Source organism: Stomoxys calcitrans, chromosome 4, assembly GCF_963082655.1.
Source record: "Stomoxys calcitrans chromosome 4, idStoCalc2.1, whole genome shotgun sequence".
NCBI classification, from domain to species: Eukaryota; Metazoa; Arthropoda; class Insecta; order Diptera; family Muscidae; genus Stomoxys; species Stomoxys calcitrans.
The window spans coordinates 184885298-184900429 of NC_081555.1; the positions used below are offsets into that span (position 1 = coordinate 184885298).

Genomic DNA, 15132 nt, shown 5'->3' on the forward strand with positions numbered 1-15132 from the left:
AATATTGGGAATCTTAAAATCTAACAAAATAAAATATTTTAGGGAGTGCCGCAAAAAAAAAAAAAAACGACATCGATTTTTTCCCTTTGAGTTAAAATCACCCTAATATACATATCTATATTTCTGGCCTAACAATAAAATTGCAAATATTTTTCATCAAAAATTGCTTGTGTGTTTTTCAATCTATTCTCCAGCATGATTTATTGACTTTTTGATGCACTCAAATCAATTGTGGATGCATTCTTTCCCCCGATTGAGGTACCCCCAAAACATGACGACTCATGATTCCTGAGACGATCTTATAAACTGCGATCGTAATTATTCAACATATTTTTGCACCAATCGATACGAGCCTTTTCTTGAGCGACTTTGAAAAAGCGGGGGATCCAAAAAGAACAAACTTTTTAATCCCTACACCACCACTATGGTACGGGGTTTTATAGATTTATGCATTTGTTTGCAACGCTAAGAAGGAGAAGAGCTAGACCTATCGATAAGTATACTATGTCCGTCTGTCTGTCTGTCCATGTATTCTTGAAATCAGGGTGCAGGTCGCATTTGTTGTATGATTTTTACAAAATTTTGCATGTCTCTTTTTTGGTCCAAACGCTATTGATTTTGAAAAAAATCGGTCCAGACTTAGATATAGCTCCTACAAATATCTTTAATCAGATGTACCCTTTTAAAGCTGTAGAAGCTACAATTTTAATCTGATGCTTACAAAATTTGGCACAACGGGTATTTTTTTTTTGATGTCCAAATATGGTGCAAAGTTTCATTGAAATCGGTTCAGATTTAGATATAGCTCCCACATGGATCTTTCATCCGTATAACGTCCTAATATGTATGTTTCGTATAACGTCCTAATATGTATGCAAAATTAAAGTCTGACTAGATTTGGATATAAGTGCTATATTTTTTTAACCTTAAAACTAAACCTTAAACCTATAGGTTTAAAAGGGCATATCGGGTTTTCCATCCTTTTTTTATCGAATCTTAAAAACAACAACAAGTCTGTAGTACTAAAAATTATGACATACCTCTTAGCATACCGGAGAATAGAAAATAATAGGTCGGCTTAATAATAGTTATTGCTTAAAAATAATGGCATGCCCGTCTTGCCGTTGAAATGTATTATCTATTGTCGGAATAGGGATGAGCCCGTTCTGATCCTATTTCTAAACTTGCTATAAAAATCCAAATTCAGAATTGGGTAGAATGGTTATTATACAGTTTTGAACACAGTTTTCCTATTTCGAAATACCACTTTCATCCTGGTTTTTTCACTCACCATCATGATTCGAATTCAGGATAACGAATATGAAGTTCATATTTGTTTTCTTTTATTGAATTTATAGTACCAAGGTATTGCTCAAAATTTATCTAGTTGAAGAATTTCATTTGTAACTGCAACAATTATTGCTATACTATATTTGGTAAGAATTTCCAATAACATCAGATTTTTTCGCTTTCGTTGTACCTTTTCTTGAATTTAACGTCGTGGAACACATAGGACTGCGAGTTCACTTATGCAAAATCGGTGCGGCACGTGATAGCATGTGGAGACGATGATGAGATGTTGGAGCATTTCCTATATCATTGCCCGGCCTAAGCGGCCAACAAACAGCTGCACTTAGGTGGGGACACAATGCCAGACATGAACCAACTTAGGAGCATGGTATTAAAAACAATTACGGATTTTGTAAGTAGCACGGAATTCCTAACTTACATTTTCTTTGTCGAGGTAATATTTTTACTATTTAGAGAGCACAACAAGCGGATTACTGGCTGCGGCATGGGGCGGATTAATAACCGCTCCCTCTTTTCAACCTAACCTAACATCGTGGAAACCGGTTACTTATGTTATAATCTATATTCCATTGAAGTTCAGTGCCAAAAAAAATAAATAAAGGAATTTGACAAATTTTATTTGTGTACCCACTCTTACACTAACCATCGAACTGTCAATGTCAATCTATTCCATAAAATCAACAACATCATCCTAGTATAGTACAACATCCGTACATAGGCGTCGTATAAACCACGAAGTCTTTTGAAGGGAAGACGGTGGTACACGTAAACCGGGACGGCCAAAAGCCCGATGGAAAGATCAAGTGGTGGGAAACACCTTGAAACTTGGTGTCAGAGATTATAAAATGAGCGCAGAAGATTGAGGCGCTAGGATCGCTTTTCTACGTTCGACTAGTGGAACAAATGTTTTGTCATAGCCAATTAAACGACTGCAAATCATAAAAAATTTACTACCGAAATTCGGACCGCTACTTTAAGAGCGATAACTTCATTTTTTTTTTTGCTTAATGGGTTCGTCAATAAAATAAGCAAATGTTTTGAGTTATTCGTCAGGTGAAAATCAACATGTTCTTCACGAATCAACACTTCACCCACAAAAATAGCAGTTTGGTGCGGTTTGCATGCTGGCGACTTCATTGAGTCGTACGGTTTATTGAATTGTAAGTTTGCTAAGTCAAGTCCTTATTCGAAAACCCAATATCTATATATATATATACATATATATATATATATATATATATATATATATATATATATATATATATATATATATATATATATTGGGTTGCCCAAAAAGTAATTGCGGATTTTTTAAAAGAAAGTAAATGCATTTTTAATAAAACTTAGAATGTACTTTAATCAAATATACTTTTTTTTACACTTTTTTTCCGAAGCAAGTTAAAAGTAACAGCTGATAACAGACAGAAGAAAGAAAGCAATTACAGAGTAACAAGCTGTGAAAAAATTTGTCAACGCCGACTATATGAAAAATCCGCAATTACCTTTTGGGCAACACATATATATATATATATATATATATACATATATATATATATATATATATATATATATATATATATATATATATATATATATATATATATATATATATATATATATATATATATATATATATATATATATATATATATATATATATATATATATATATATATATATATATATATATATATATATATATATATATATATATATATATATGGTGGAAATATTGCCATTTTATTTGCCATACACATGTGTACGTTAATTTTATTGAGGGACTGTAGCTCCCATGTATTGTATATGAATCATCCAATTTTCACTTCAAGAACCTTTACAATCACATTTATGAAGAAGAATAACAATTTTGCAAAAAATGAAAAATGATAAGAAATCGTAAACGTAAAATAATAGCATAACGTTCCACAGATCACGGGTGGTCTGCTTAACAAAACACATTCAAGAGATGCTGCTGTTTTGTAATCAAAGATGTATGGCAATAAAAACCAGTTTGCAATGATAAACAACAACATCCACAAGCAGTGAATAGAAAGCAAGGGAAAAAACGTGTTTTTTGCACTCAATTTAATGTTCACAAGTGATGTGATTTGTCGTCCTTGTGCCTACTATCACCAACGGATAGTAAACATGGGACAAATCATGTTGCTGCAGTCAGCGCATTGAACACACTCATAGATAGGTAGCCAACGCCAAATTGGAATAAATGTTGGCACTGGCAAACAAAGATATGCGTCCCAGTGGATATGATTGAAATTTAAGCCGTCGCTATGCGCACAGTGTAAGATTTTAGAAATAAATCGAAATGAAACACATCGTATTGATATTGTAGATCATTTGCTCATTTTTTATTATGCAGAAAACAACTAATGAAAAATTCACATTTCCCGAAAATCTCAAATAATCGCAAATTTATTTACAAGTATGTTAAAAAATTATGAAAATGAGAAAATTTTGCTGCTGCACGAATATAATAAATATGCAAATGCAAATTTATCAAATGATAAGGGGCCTCCTTTTTATAGCAGAGTCCGAACGGCGTGCCGCAGTCCGACACCTCTTTGGAGAGAAGTTTTACATGGCGTAAGTACCGCAGAAATGTTGCAGCATTATGAGGGGAAAACCTCCGCTGAAAAATTTTTCTGATGGCCTCGCCAGGATTCGAATCCAGGCGTTCAGAGTCATATACGGACATGCTAACCTCAGCGCTACGGTGGCCCCCACCTTTATTTTGAATACCTGTGTATTTACCCCTCTTCTCTGCGTACTTATCAATAGAATTCTTTTTACCGCTTCGCTTCTTGTTTGTATACGTTTTTGTTCATATCAATACCAAGTACTTTGTCCCATACTGTTTAACTGAAAAGCCACGTCTGTTTTTAATATTCTTTTGAATTGGTTTATTTCCATTTGTCTGTTCAAGTCAATAATATTTAATAATTATAATAATAATAGTAATAATAAATTACGATTAACTTAATTATACAAATTTTAATAACAATCACATTTATGTACGTCTGCATTGCAATTTGTCCAGCGGGAGGCCCACCCTCGATGGACGTTGAATGGGAGGAAGTGTCACATCACATTTGAATATAACGATATCTTTGTTATCTGCTTCCTCACTGGCCGTATTCGTGCACGTGTCTATCTGTCTGTCCGCCCATCGTCTCGATTTCCATTTCCACAACATACATAAATAGTGCGGCAAATTTGTATAAAAATATCTAGAAAAACCTATACAAATCAATTAAATATCTATGCGTCGTGTCAACCGACTTTTTGTTTTTTTTTTTTTATTGGTTTTTGTGTTGAGTCTCAAGTTTTCGTAGCATCCTCGTCGCGGCCCGTCGATTCGTTTATCCACACACAGCGGCGTTCGAGTGTAACTGTGGCTGCGCGTGTGTGTGTGTGCTGTGTCTTTGGCTGTGTGGGCGCCTAATCCTTGTCAACATTCAATACTTAGAGTATCATGCTGTATGGTTTTGATGTGTGTTTATGCGTGTGTGTGTTACTATGGTTGAGTGGGTATGTGTGGGTGTAGTTCTGTTTTTTATACTTAATTATTTTTGGTTTTATAATGATTTAGCTATATAAAAATCTCTTTTCTTACTTTGACTTTGCATTTGCTTTTGTTTTTTTTTTTGTTCTTGTTCGAATTACGCGACTTCGTTTGACACTAACATACATAATACAATTGTTTTAGTTTAATATTTATTTAGTTTCTCTGGGTTTTTGTTTTTTGTGTTCGTTCCTTTTGTTCGGCATGCATTTGCTTATCTCGCATGGGGGAGGGGGCAAATGCTCTCGATACCTTTTCCTTCCCAACATTTGATCTATAGTCTATTGGTAAGTTGTAAAATTGTTTGTATATATGTATGTACTGTAGTTGCAGCTTGCTTGAATGTGGTAGTTATCGTATTTGAATAAAATTCATATTGCTAGGGAAACACAAATCATCCGCACGTACAGAGGCGAGCCGAGTATCGGGAGGGGGATTCTTACTCATTCAGCAGCCACTGGCATCCTTCTGCATAGGGCGGCATGTACGCGAGTCTTTTCTTGGCTTAGGGGGTTATATGTTTTGATTAATTACTATAGGCAAATTATTTATGTTTAAGATCTACTGAAGTACATCATAGAGCAGCATGGACTAGAGACAGAGAGAGAGAGAGAGAGGTGGAGGTGGAGAGATTGGTACTGGCGGGATAGGAAGCAGTCGGGACATTGGGAATCGGGTGGGAAATTTTAGTAATTTCGTTATATATGCAGCTGACTAGGCAGCTGGTTACACTACACTGAAAAAATGTTTTGTTCCTTAGTTTCGGAAGATTAACAACAAATTGGATTGACTACATTTTCTTGATTTTTTTTTTTGTTTTTCTTTTTTTTTTTTGTTATAGTTCATTATTTGGGATTGGGCATGGATTTAGCTAGAGTTAAAAATGTAAACTACAAAAATAATTGGTTTTGGTTGGCCTCACAGAGAGGGGGTTTCGTCTCGCCTACAGGCGACAATGCATTGGCAAACTTGGAGATTTTCTTCTTTGTATACTTGTCAGAGTTCCAGGAGGAGGTTCTATGTTGATGGTTGTGACTGTGTGTGTGTGTGTATTTGGCACGCTGCTTGGAGCAGGGGACTTCTACAAGTTGTAACGTTTAGAGTTTGTGGTAAAAACTTATGTCCTAGCTAGAGTTAGTACTTGCTTGCGATCACTGGTTGGATGTGGCATGAATTGAGATGTGAGAATTTCGTTGCTTAGCTTTGCCGTGTCGCCATGTCTCGCATGTCTACCTAAGAGAGGTTTTGATTTTTTTTTTATTTTGGGGCAATTCTTGGGGATTTCTTTGAGAACGTTCGAATTAAATGAACAAGTCGTCAGTCATTTTTTTGTGTAGTTGTGGGGCTGAGGCGTGAGGTCAGCGGCATTAACTTCCATTGACGTCTACAGCTATGGGTGGACAAATGCCTGCATGTAGGCCATTTGTGAAATGAGGTGGTGGCGATGCTGGCGGCGTAAGGGGCGAAGCATGCATATTTCCATTGATTGTTGGATCTGTTGTCACATGCAGAGTAGTTGGCGGCGGTGGTGGCAAGGAGGCATAGAAGTTAGTCGCATCCTCATTTGGCACAATTTCGGAGCCGTTGCTTGTCATTGGCGGTGGTAAGTCCTTGAGGTTAAAGGTTTCCCCATTGGGTTCATTGGCTAAAGGTGGTGGCGGTGGAGGCAATGAGTCCAATTGGAGTTCGCTTAAGTCACTACAAAGCATTTCGTCTGTGGTGGGTGGTGGTTCGGGTAGGCTAATGATACTGTCATAGCCATTCTCAAATTCTGGCGTATTGGCTTTCTCACCATTAAGTTGGTCTCCTCCATTGGCGTGAACTGTGTCGCCCACTGTCGGCACCAGGTCGGGCAGAGCATCCGATCCGTTGGTACGGAGTGGCGATTTTTCGCCCGCAGGGAAAATAACACCGTTGCAATGGTTGCCGACATCTGGGCACTTGTCAACGAGACTTTCCAAATAATCGCTCACTAACTCGCTGTCATGAGGCCCATTATAATGCCCGTTTTGATTTTCAGTACTCACTTTAGTGTAGTCTGCAGTAGTGGCCAAATGTGATAAAGTATCTTCGGAAGTTATTTTATTTGGTGATGATTCGTCATGGCCGTTGCATACAATTGTCTCATTGACGTTCTTAGCCTCAGTGGTTGATTCAATTTGGTTTGGTATTGCGACGCCATCTTCTACTCCATTCAAATGGACAGATTCTTTAGCACCCTTCACGGAGTTCTCAGCAACACTTCCGACATCACATACAATAGCTTCCTCCATTTGACTTTTTCCATCAGACTCAATGAGATGGAGATCTTTCAAAGGTGGCTGTTGTTCACATTCTTCTTTTTTGTCATTTTTCATTTCCTCTTTGGTGCTATTTAGAGGCGTGGCTTGTCCCTCGTCTGCCTCTGCAGAGTCATCAGTGATTGATTCGATTTGAGGTTTTAAGCTATCATTGGCATCTTGGCTGGCAGGGTTGCATTCGATTATTGTGGCATTCTCGTTCTTATTGTCAATGCTTAACATCAAATTTTCTTCCTGCTTCGTTTCAGTGATATCATTCTGTTTACATTTATCCTCCTCCTGCTGGTTTTCACTCTCATTCAAATTGCAGTTACTATGAAGTACCTCCTTCTCATTTGACTTCCCGTTGGGAGTGATATTTTCTTCCCCTGCAGCTTTGGCACCATTTTCTTTGTTGACGGGATCCACTGCTTCGTCGGCTTCTTTGGTGCCCTCCTTTTTCTCAGGTGTTAGCTCCAAGTTTCTGCCATTTTGGGAGTTACTGTCATCATCCTTGATATCCTTCGCATCACACTTTAACGACACATTGCCTGTGGGAGAGGAGGTGGAATAGCCCGATTGTTCCACAACATATAGTTCCTGGTTGCCGTAACAGTAACCCTTATTGGAGTCGTTGGATGACGTTGTACTCAGGTCGGATTGCGATAAACCAACATTGGACTTGTAGCTGTGGGCGAGACCCTCTTGATGCTCGTCTTCATACAGGCGGGGTGAGTGAACTGGTTCCTCCACCTCCTCAATTTGCTGTAGACTACGTGGTCCATCCTCTGGAGGTGGTGAATGTATCTGGACCTTCTCATTGTTGTGGGAAATTTTCTCATTGGACATTTTGTATCCCATAGTGCCATTATGCTTAGGCTCGAACATCGAAAGCATCTTATCGGCTCCCTCAGTTACGGGACTCTCCGGAATAGCCTTGGAGTCGATTCCCCTGGCAACTTCCACAACAAAGACACCGTCCTTGTTGTAATCCATTTTTGTTTCTCTGGCCACCCGCGACATGTCCTGCATGCGTAGTGTTTAAAAAGTCGGAAAAATAAATTGAAAATTTTTTTAGATATTAGGAAGGATAAAAACAGTTTTAACTTCAACAGACAGTGAGAGAGAGAAAGAGAAAGATAAAGATGAAAAAAGTAACATCAAAAGCTATGCAAGAATTTGTGACGTGCAGCCTACACCATCTCCCCCAAACAGAATTTCCATCCACAATGCATGGACTGCGCCCACATTCTCTCGAGGCTCGGCTCATTGGAGGGGGGCCTTGGGGTTACACACAAACAATATTTGGAAAGTGAGTACACGCTAGAGGTTCTTATTTACAAATTTACAGGTATACGGGAAGGTACTCCGGTGGAAAAACAAACCAAATACAACATCAACTGTGGTGAGCAAAAATACGAGCACATTACGATAAGAGTTGTTAATACAGACAAGTATACGCACAAAAACACACACACATACACATATATATTCACATGTAGGTGAGCAGAATAGAGTTATGAGTAAACGGAAACGGAAACGATAATGCCTTCTGAAAATGCACATCATCGGAAGGTGTCGGAATGCGTGGTGGAAACTCGCACCTACACCTATGCACACACACACGCACTAGAACTAGGTCTACGATACAACAACAATAAACACAACAAAAAGAGACACAACGAAATCGACTTACATTGCGCTCTTCCGTCTCTACTATGAGGAGATTATTTTCCAAAGTCATTTTCGTTATTGACCCATTCGGTCCCTGCAAGATCTCATCATCGTGGACGGACGGCTGTTCACAGGAGGATGTGGTGGAGTGCAAGGCCAGAATAAGCGGCAATTCCCTTGCTTTGCAATGGGAATCTAACGAACTATCTAACATGGGTGGCGGCTGTTCGCTGGCAAACTTGACAACGGACTCATTGGCGAATGATTCGGGACATTTTTCTATGTCCTCATCCTTGTCTTTGCCAATGTGTGAAGAAGGAGCAGAGCCTGGACCTTGCTGTACAGACTGTAACGGTAGAACAGAGAAAGTGAATACAGTAGCACACATCTTTCCACCCCTCCTGTCCCCCACCCCCAAAGGTCAAATCGTCCCCCATCTCCAGTCCCCAACCAAAGTAAGTTTTTAATTAACATAATTGAATGGTCCTGCTAATGGCTATGGCAACGACAAACTTAGACATTGACAGTTATTTGAGACAGCAATGAATGGCAGCGAATGGACTCTTGTGTGTTTCCTTAAATAAATAAAATTAAATTAGCATTTTTACCTCTCCTTTTTCAGCAGCATCTTCGTTCGATTGGCCCTTGCCACCGTCCGTCGTATCCAAGTTGCCATTGTTGTCCGTCGAATTGGAATGGTATTTCTTGTAAAGATATCTGTTTTTGGGAGAAGAAACGAAGAAACGAAGAAAACAAAAAACACAAACATGAATTTGCAATAAAAATTTGAGGCGGTATGTGGCAACAAGAATGGGGAGAGGGTTCAACTTCAAATATTTTCCACTTGCGATACACGGCCAATATTTGAAGCTACAACGTGGAGGGTGGATTGTTGCAATACCTCAGAGCCCACAACATGCTGCAGATAACAACAACGGGCAAAATGACAATGAACAGTCCTATGGCCAGGGATATCAAGTTAAAAATGTCCTCTGGAAGCAGTCATCATGGGGGAAAGAAAAGAAAGCGATTGTTAAAGTTGATCTCTCCTGTCCGGGCTGGAGGGAAACCAATTCACCGCAACGTCGTTGTTACTCACCCGTGTTTTTCTCCTCCATTGAGTCTTCCATTATCGAAAAAGCGGTAACGTTGGAAATTCGTTCGCTCTCATTCAAGCTTCCGCTTATGTTGAATGTCGTCCTATTGAGCAAATCCTTGAGTGTGGCATTGTGTTCATGCCCATTACCCGTAGCGGAGTGATCCAAAATCATGGCCACTTCTCCGGAGTCCTTGACATCGACAGTTAACTCATCCTTGCGCATGTTGTTCACACCGTAGTTGACATACAAATGGGCATAGTCGCTCATGTGATTCGGTTTCCGCTTTGCCATTGTGGCTGGATTGCCAAAGGGATAAGAGCCCTCAACCCCATCAAAGCCGCCATCAGCACTCTCGTCTATCAGGTCGCCCCCATACTGGATTGAGGACTCGTCAAGTCTGTTATCCATATCGTTGCTTCCGCTGCCGATGGCATTGGTGTTGATATTGCCATTGCCATCATCACTGACGGAGCCATAAACACCTGAACGACGCTGTTGAGTTTCACTGGGCAGGAAATCAATTTCCTTCAATTCTATCTGCGGTGGCAGCTCCCCAATCACTGGTACACCAATGGAGATTTCGGGCAAAATCGCAGGCTGTATAATGACGTCGGGCTGGGGCGTGGCCATGTGGTCGGGGGAAGGACTTGTAGTTCCACTGGTATCGGGCGACTGTTGTTCCACTTCGATAATGGACTCGCCCACATAGGTCACATCCAAGGGGGGCGAAGGCTCATTTCGATTTCGATAGATTTTTAGCGAGTCCTGTTGATTGCGGTTGGACGAGAGAATAATGTCCTCCTCGTAGATGTGATGATCGGACCCATTGTCGCTGCCGCCATTGACATTGTTAACATTTGGGTGGGTGCTTGCCATGTAGTTCACCGGAAAAAATTGATTCTCCAGTTTCATTTTTCGCTCATCCGCATCCTTGTTGGTTGCCGGCAACGTCTCTCCCACCTTTACTTCAGTATTCGAAATGTAGAAAATGGTATCGGAGTCTCTGTCGAAATTCGGCTGGAAAGGTGGTGGCGGCGGCGGTGGGGGTGGTGTGGCATATGTGTCTTTGACATCACTAATGAACAAATCGTCAGAACTTCTGGATTTTCCCCTTGACTCAGTTGAATTGTCGACATTGTCGACGATTTCGACAACTAAGACCTCGTCGCTTTTGTCCTTAATTCCGGAGGAAGTGCTTGCCGAGTTCGATGATATTTTCAGTTTGATTTCATCGCTAACCTTCGGCTCGTCATATGAGGTATCTTCGGAGCGGCCATTGTTGTTGTACTCTGCTAGGGGGAAAGAAACGTCGACGTCTTCGCCTTCATTTCCCAGCGACTCGGACACATTGATGTGAATCTCAATGGCTGCTGGCTCCGGTTTACCGGAGGCTACCTGAATCGTACTAAAATTTATCGATTCTTGAGTGGAGGTCTCAGTGCGGTCTATTACGTACTGGGTGAAACGTTCCTGCTGCGCCACTGGCAGTGGCGGCTTGGTGCTTTTACCCTGAGGGATGTCGGCATCCTTGAAATTGGTTGAAGCCACTATGGAATCGATCGTTGAGTCATATACCTCAATTTGTATATCGGAAATTTTTGATTCCATCTTTCCATTAGCAGCATCTTGCATTAGCGGTTCGTCTTCGCCGGTGGAAGTGAACATTGTATTCGCGGCTTTCGAGGGGTCTTTGGTAGCAACACTCTCTGCAACTTGGAAGACGGTCGTAGATAAAACGGTTGATGGTCCCTGCTCAGGCTCCATTTCCCCATCTGCTGGGTTATGATTGTCCATTGGCTCGGCGGCTGCAGGCTCTAATGTTGAGGTGGCAACAGCAACAGGATCAATATGATGACTAGCCTTTAGTTCGACAAAATTTAATTCGCGTAGTTTGGTTTCGACTTCGGGTGAATGCTCAACATTGGTAGCGTTCTTCTTTGTGTCAGTTATATGTATTGTCCGTTCCGCCATTAAAATGGGCCCTAAGTAAACGTGCTTAACCTCTGCGTCTTTGGTCTGGTCCTGGTTAGCAACCTCAAGCGGTTGAGAATGAGATATTGCGTCCAGGTAGTGCTTGTCGACCAGTTGTTTCTTCTTAATATTTTTCAGACCATCATGGCCATTGTCGTGGCCCACTCCAGTCTGACTAAGGTCCACAAATGGTTCTGTGGCATGTTTTTCGAGATCAATCAACTTCAAAATTGGTTCCACCGATGTCGAAGTCACTTCATAGGACTCGGTAGTAATTGCTGTGTGGCTTGTTTCCATGATGGGTAGTAAGGTTGAAGTTGTTTCTGTTTCTGTGCTACTATCATCGGGATGGGTTGAGGATGTAATGGAAGCCAAATTATCCTCAGTAGAAGCTGATGTGGTCATAGCTGGAGTTACAGTGGTAGATTGCATTGAGACGACCATGTTTTTTTCGGAAGCAATGGATGGCAAGAAGGTGGTCACAGGATTAATTTCCGCAGGTTCTGTAGTTCCAACGACTTCAACATTTCTGTCATCTGATGTTGATGTTAGTAACGCGGATGAGTCTGTAGTTGTGATAGTCTCTCTCCAGGAGTGTGTCATGAACGTAGGCTTCATTGCCACCATAGTAGAGAAAGTAATATTTTCGGTTGTTCGCTCCATTGTATTTCTTTCCGCATCCTCTCCAGTGCTCGTTTCGATTACTTGTTCAGCCGGTGAGTTTGTGCTGGGATAGGAGACCACTTCTGGAGTAAATGTGGACGTCTGAAATGCCATTGCAACGTATGTGCTCGTAGAGTTAACATGTCCCGGAGATGAAGCTACATCAATGGCTACGTTGTCAGCTATCGTTTGCATTGACACACCATCTGCCGGTGGAGTTTCAGTGTACGGGGGGGTGGCTGTTGTCATTGACGCCACCGAGTTTTTGGAGAAATAAAACGATTTATCTTTTTTGTAATTCACTGTGCTTTTTGCCTTGAAGGCTTTTAGTTTATCATTTGTTGATTTTACACCTTTACGGGGCTTGCTTGACTTTGAATGCGAGCGCTCAGTGTCTGTCATTATTCCGAGTTCCGAGGAGGTCACAATCAAGGTGGGGGTATTTCCATCAACGCCTATTGTCAAATGATGGGTTGGAGCAGAGTTCGTTGCTGCAAGTAGCACTGTTAGCAGCATAAAGCAGCTCACGAAGTTGGTGTAGAGCATGGCTATTCCGGTAGTCATCATCTTCGGACGAGGAGATGAACTAAAACATTTTCGCATACACACAAAGCACAAAATTTAAGCCACACGACACGTCCTCTAATACATTTCACTGCAGTTATGCATAATTCAGGAGATTTGAGATTTTCACTAGTCTATCACTTTTGCCAGGTAATCCGTGGTCCTGAGCAAAAGGGAGTTGCAATCACTTTGTGTTTTCTAACATTTAATTAAAATTTGTTTGGCTTTCGGGTTTCTCTTTCTCTCGCACTCCTTTTTGTTGAATTCGAGTTTGGCATTCACTGTCACTGATTGTTTGGCACATACAAAACTCTTTGTCAGAACTAAGCAGAGGAGGCTGTTCAAATACTGTTCTTCTCTAAGGTTTGCGCGACGTTTTTAATTTTTTCCATGCTCAACCGAAAGCTCCAAGGACCCAACGCGTACTGTGAAATATTATGTTATCCTCAGGACTATAAAGGAATTTCCTATCTCACGTTGTGTAGACATTTGGCTGTGGAGAATGGAAGGCGCTTTAAAGCTTTTAGGCGGCAATTGCAAAGCTCTTAAGCGCTCCTGCTCCCATTTCTGACATAGCTCTCCGCACATTTCTGTTTATTTCTCTCGAATTGAATATTGCAATAAAAAGACCATGAAATTCGAATTTTGTATTGTTTATGTTTCGCTGGCGGCTCCATATGAAAACATGTTGCTTTTTCATCCACTTCATAGTACATCAACATCTTTTAGATAAAAAGAAACAAACCTTGACGATTTCACTTTCGCGCCCAGGCATGAACATTGAGGTTGCGGATGGTGGAATGCTCCATACGGTGTAGCTGCAACAGCAGTCGCGGACACTTAGCGGTATCGAGCGGAGAGTCTCAGTGAGAGGCCGAGGGGCACCGGCTCTTGCACAAATACTGAGTGCCTATGATGATTGATATGACAAGGCGAGTTATTGGCGCCTTTAAATAACCAATGGCCACCTTGTTCCCGTGACAATCGGTCCTTTGGACCGCAACAAGCTTGCTCGCACAGGAGCATGACGAGGATGGCCATTTCCACATGAAAATGTGGCTACAACAACAACAACAACATGTAAAATTCTGGAATTCCCCTTTTTATTTTGAGTTAAAGTTGAGTATTAAATTACATTAAAGGTGGAGTTACATACCACACGCAGCTCTCATGCGTACTTGAGAAAAAGATTTGCTCTGCTATTAGAGCGATATCAAGATATGGTCCGGTTTGGACCACAATTAAATTATATGTTGGAGACCTGTGTAAAATGTCAGCCAATTCGAATAAGAATTGCGCCCTTTGGGGGCTCAGGAAGAACAATAGAGAGATCGATTTATATGGGAGCTGTATCGGGCTATAGACCGATTCAGACCATAATAAACACGTATATTGATGGTCATGAGAGAATCCGTCGCACAAAATTTCAAGCAAATCGGAGGCACTCTAGAGGCTCAAGAAGTCAAGACCCAAGATTGGTTTATATGGCAGCTATATCAGGTTATAGACCGATTGGAACCATACTTGGCACAGTTGTTGGATATCATAACAAAACACGTCGTGCCAAAATTCATTCAAATCGGATAAGAATTGCGACCTCTAGAGGCTCAAGAAGTCAAGACCCAATATCGGTTTATATGACAGCTATATCAAGTTATGGGCCGATTAAAACCATACTTGGCACAGTTGTTGGATATCATAACAAAACACGTCGTGCAAAATTGCATTCCAATCGGATAGGAATTGTGCACTCTAGAGGCTCAAGAAGTCATGACCCAAGATCGGTTTATATGGCAGCTATATCAAAACATGGACCGATATGGCCCATGTACAATTCCAACCGACCTACACTAATAAGAAGTATTTCGAGCGGCTAGCTTTACTCCTTCGGAAGTTAGCGTGCTTTCGACAGACAGACGGACGGACATGGCTAGATCGACATAAAATGTCACGACGATCAAGAATATATATACTTTATGGGGTCTCAGAC

General features: G+C 40.8%; 1 protein-coding gene across 3 annotated transcripts; it reads right to left on the reverse strand.

Moving 5' to 3' along the window:
- Positions 1–4203: 4203 nt before the first annotated feature.
- LOC106082436 (serine-rich adhesin for platelets) lies at positions 4204–13556 on the reverse strand. Of its 3 annotated transcripts, XR_001220505.2 has the most exons (6): positions 9944–13556; positions 9746–9836; positions 9453–9561; positions 8867–9190; positions 6033–8196; positions 4204–5972 (listed from the first exon to the last, which is right to left on the reverse strand). XR_001220505.2 is itself a non-coding variant. In XM_013244940.2 (5 exons), the coding sequence occupies exons 1-5, from the start codon at positions 13179–13181 to the stop codon at positions 6259–6261; spliced, it is 5700 nt and encodes a 1899-aa protein (XP_013100394.2). In that variant the 5' UTR covers positions 13182–13556; the 3' UTR covers positions 4204–6258. The 3 variants fall into 3 exon arrangements, 2 of the variants coding, with proteins under 2 accessions (XP_013100394.2, XP_013100395.2); XM_013244940.2 differs by having other exon boundaries at positions 4204–8196; XM_013244941.2 differs by lacking the exon at positions 8867–9190 and having other exon boundaries at positions 4204–8196.
- Between the last annotated feature and the right edge of the window lie 1576 nt (positions 13557–15132).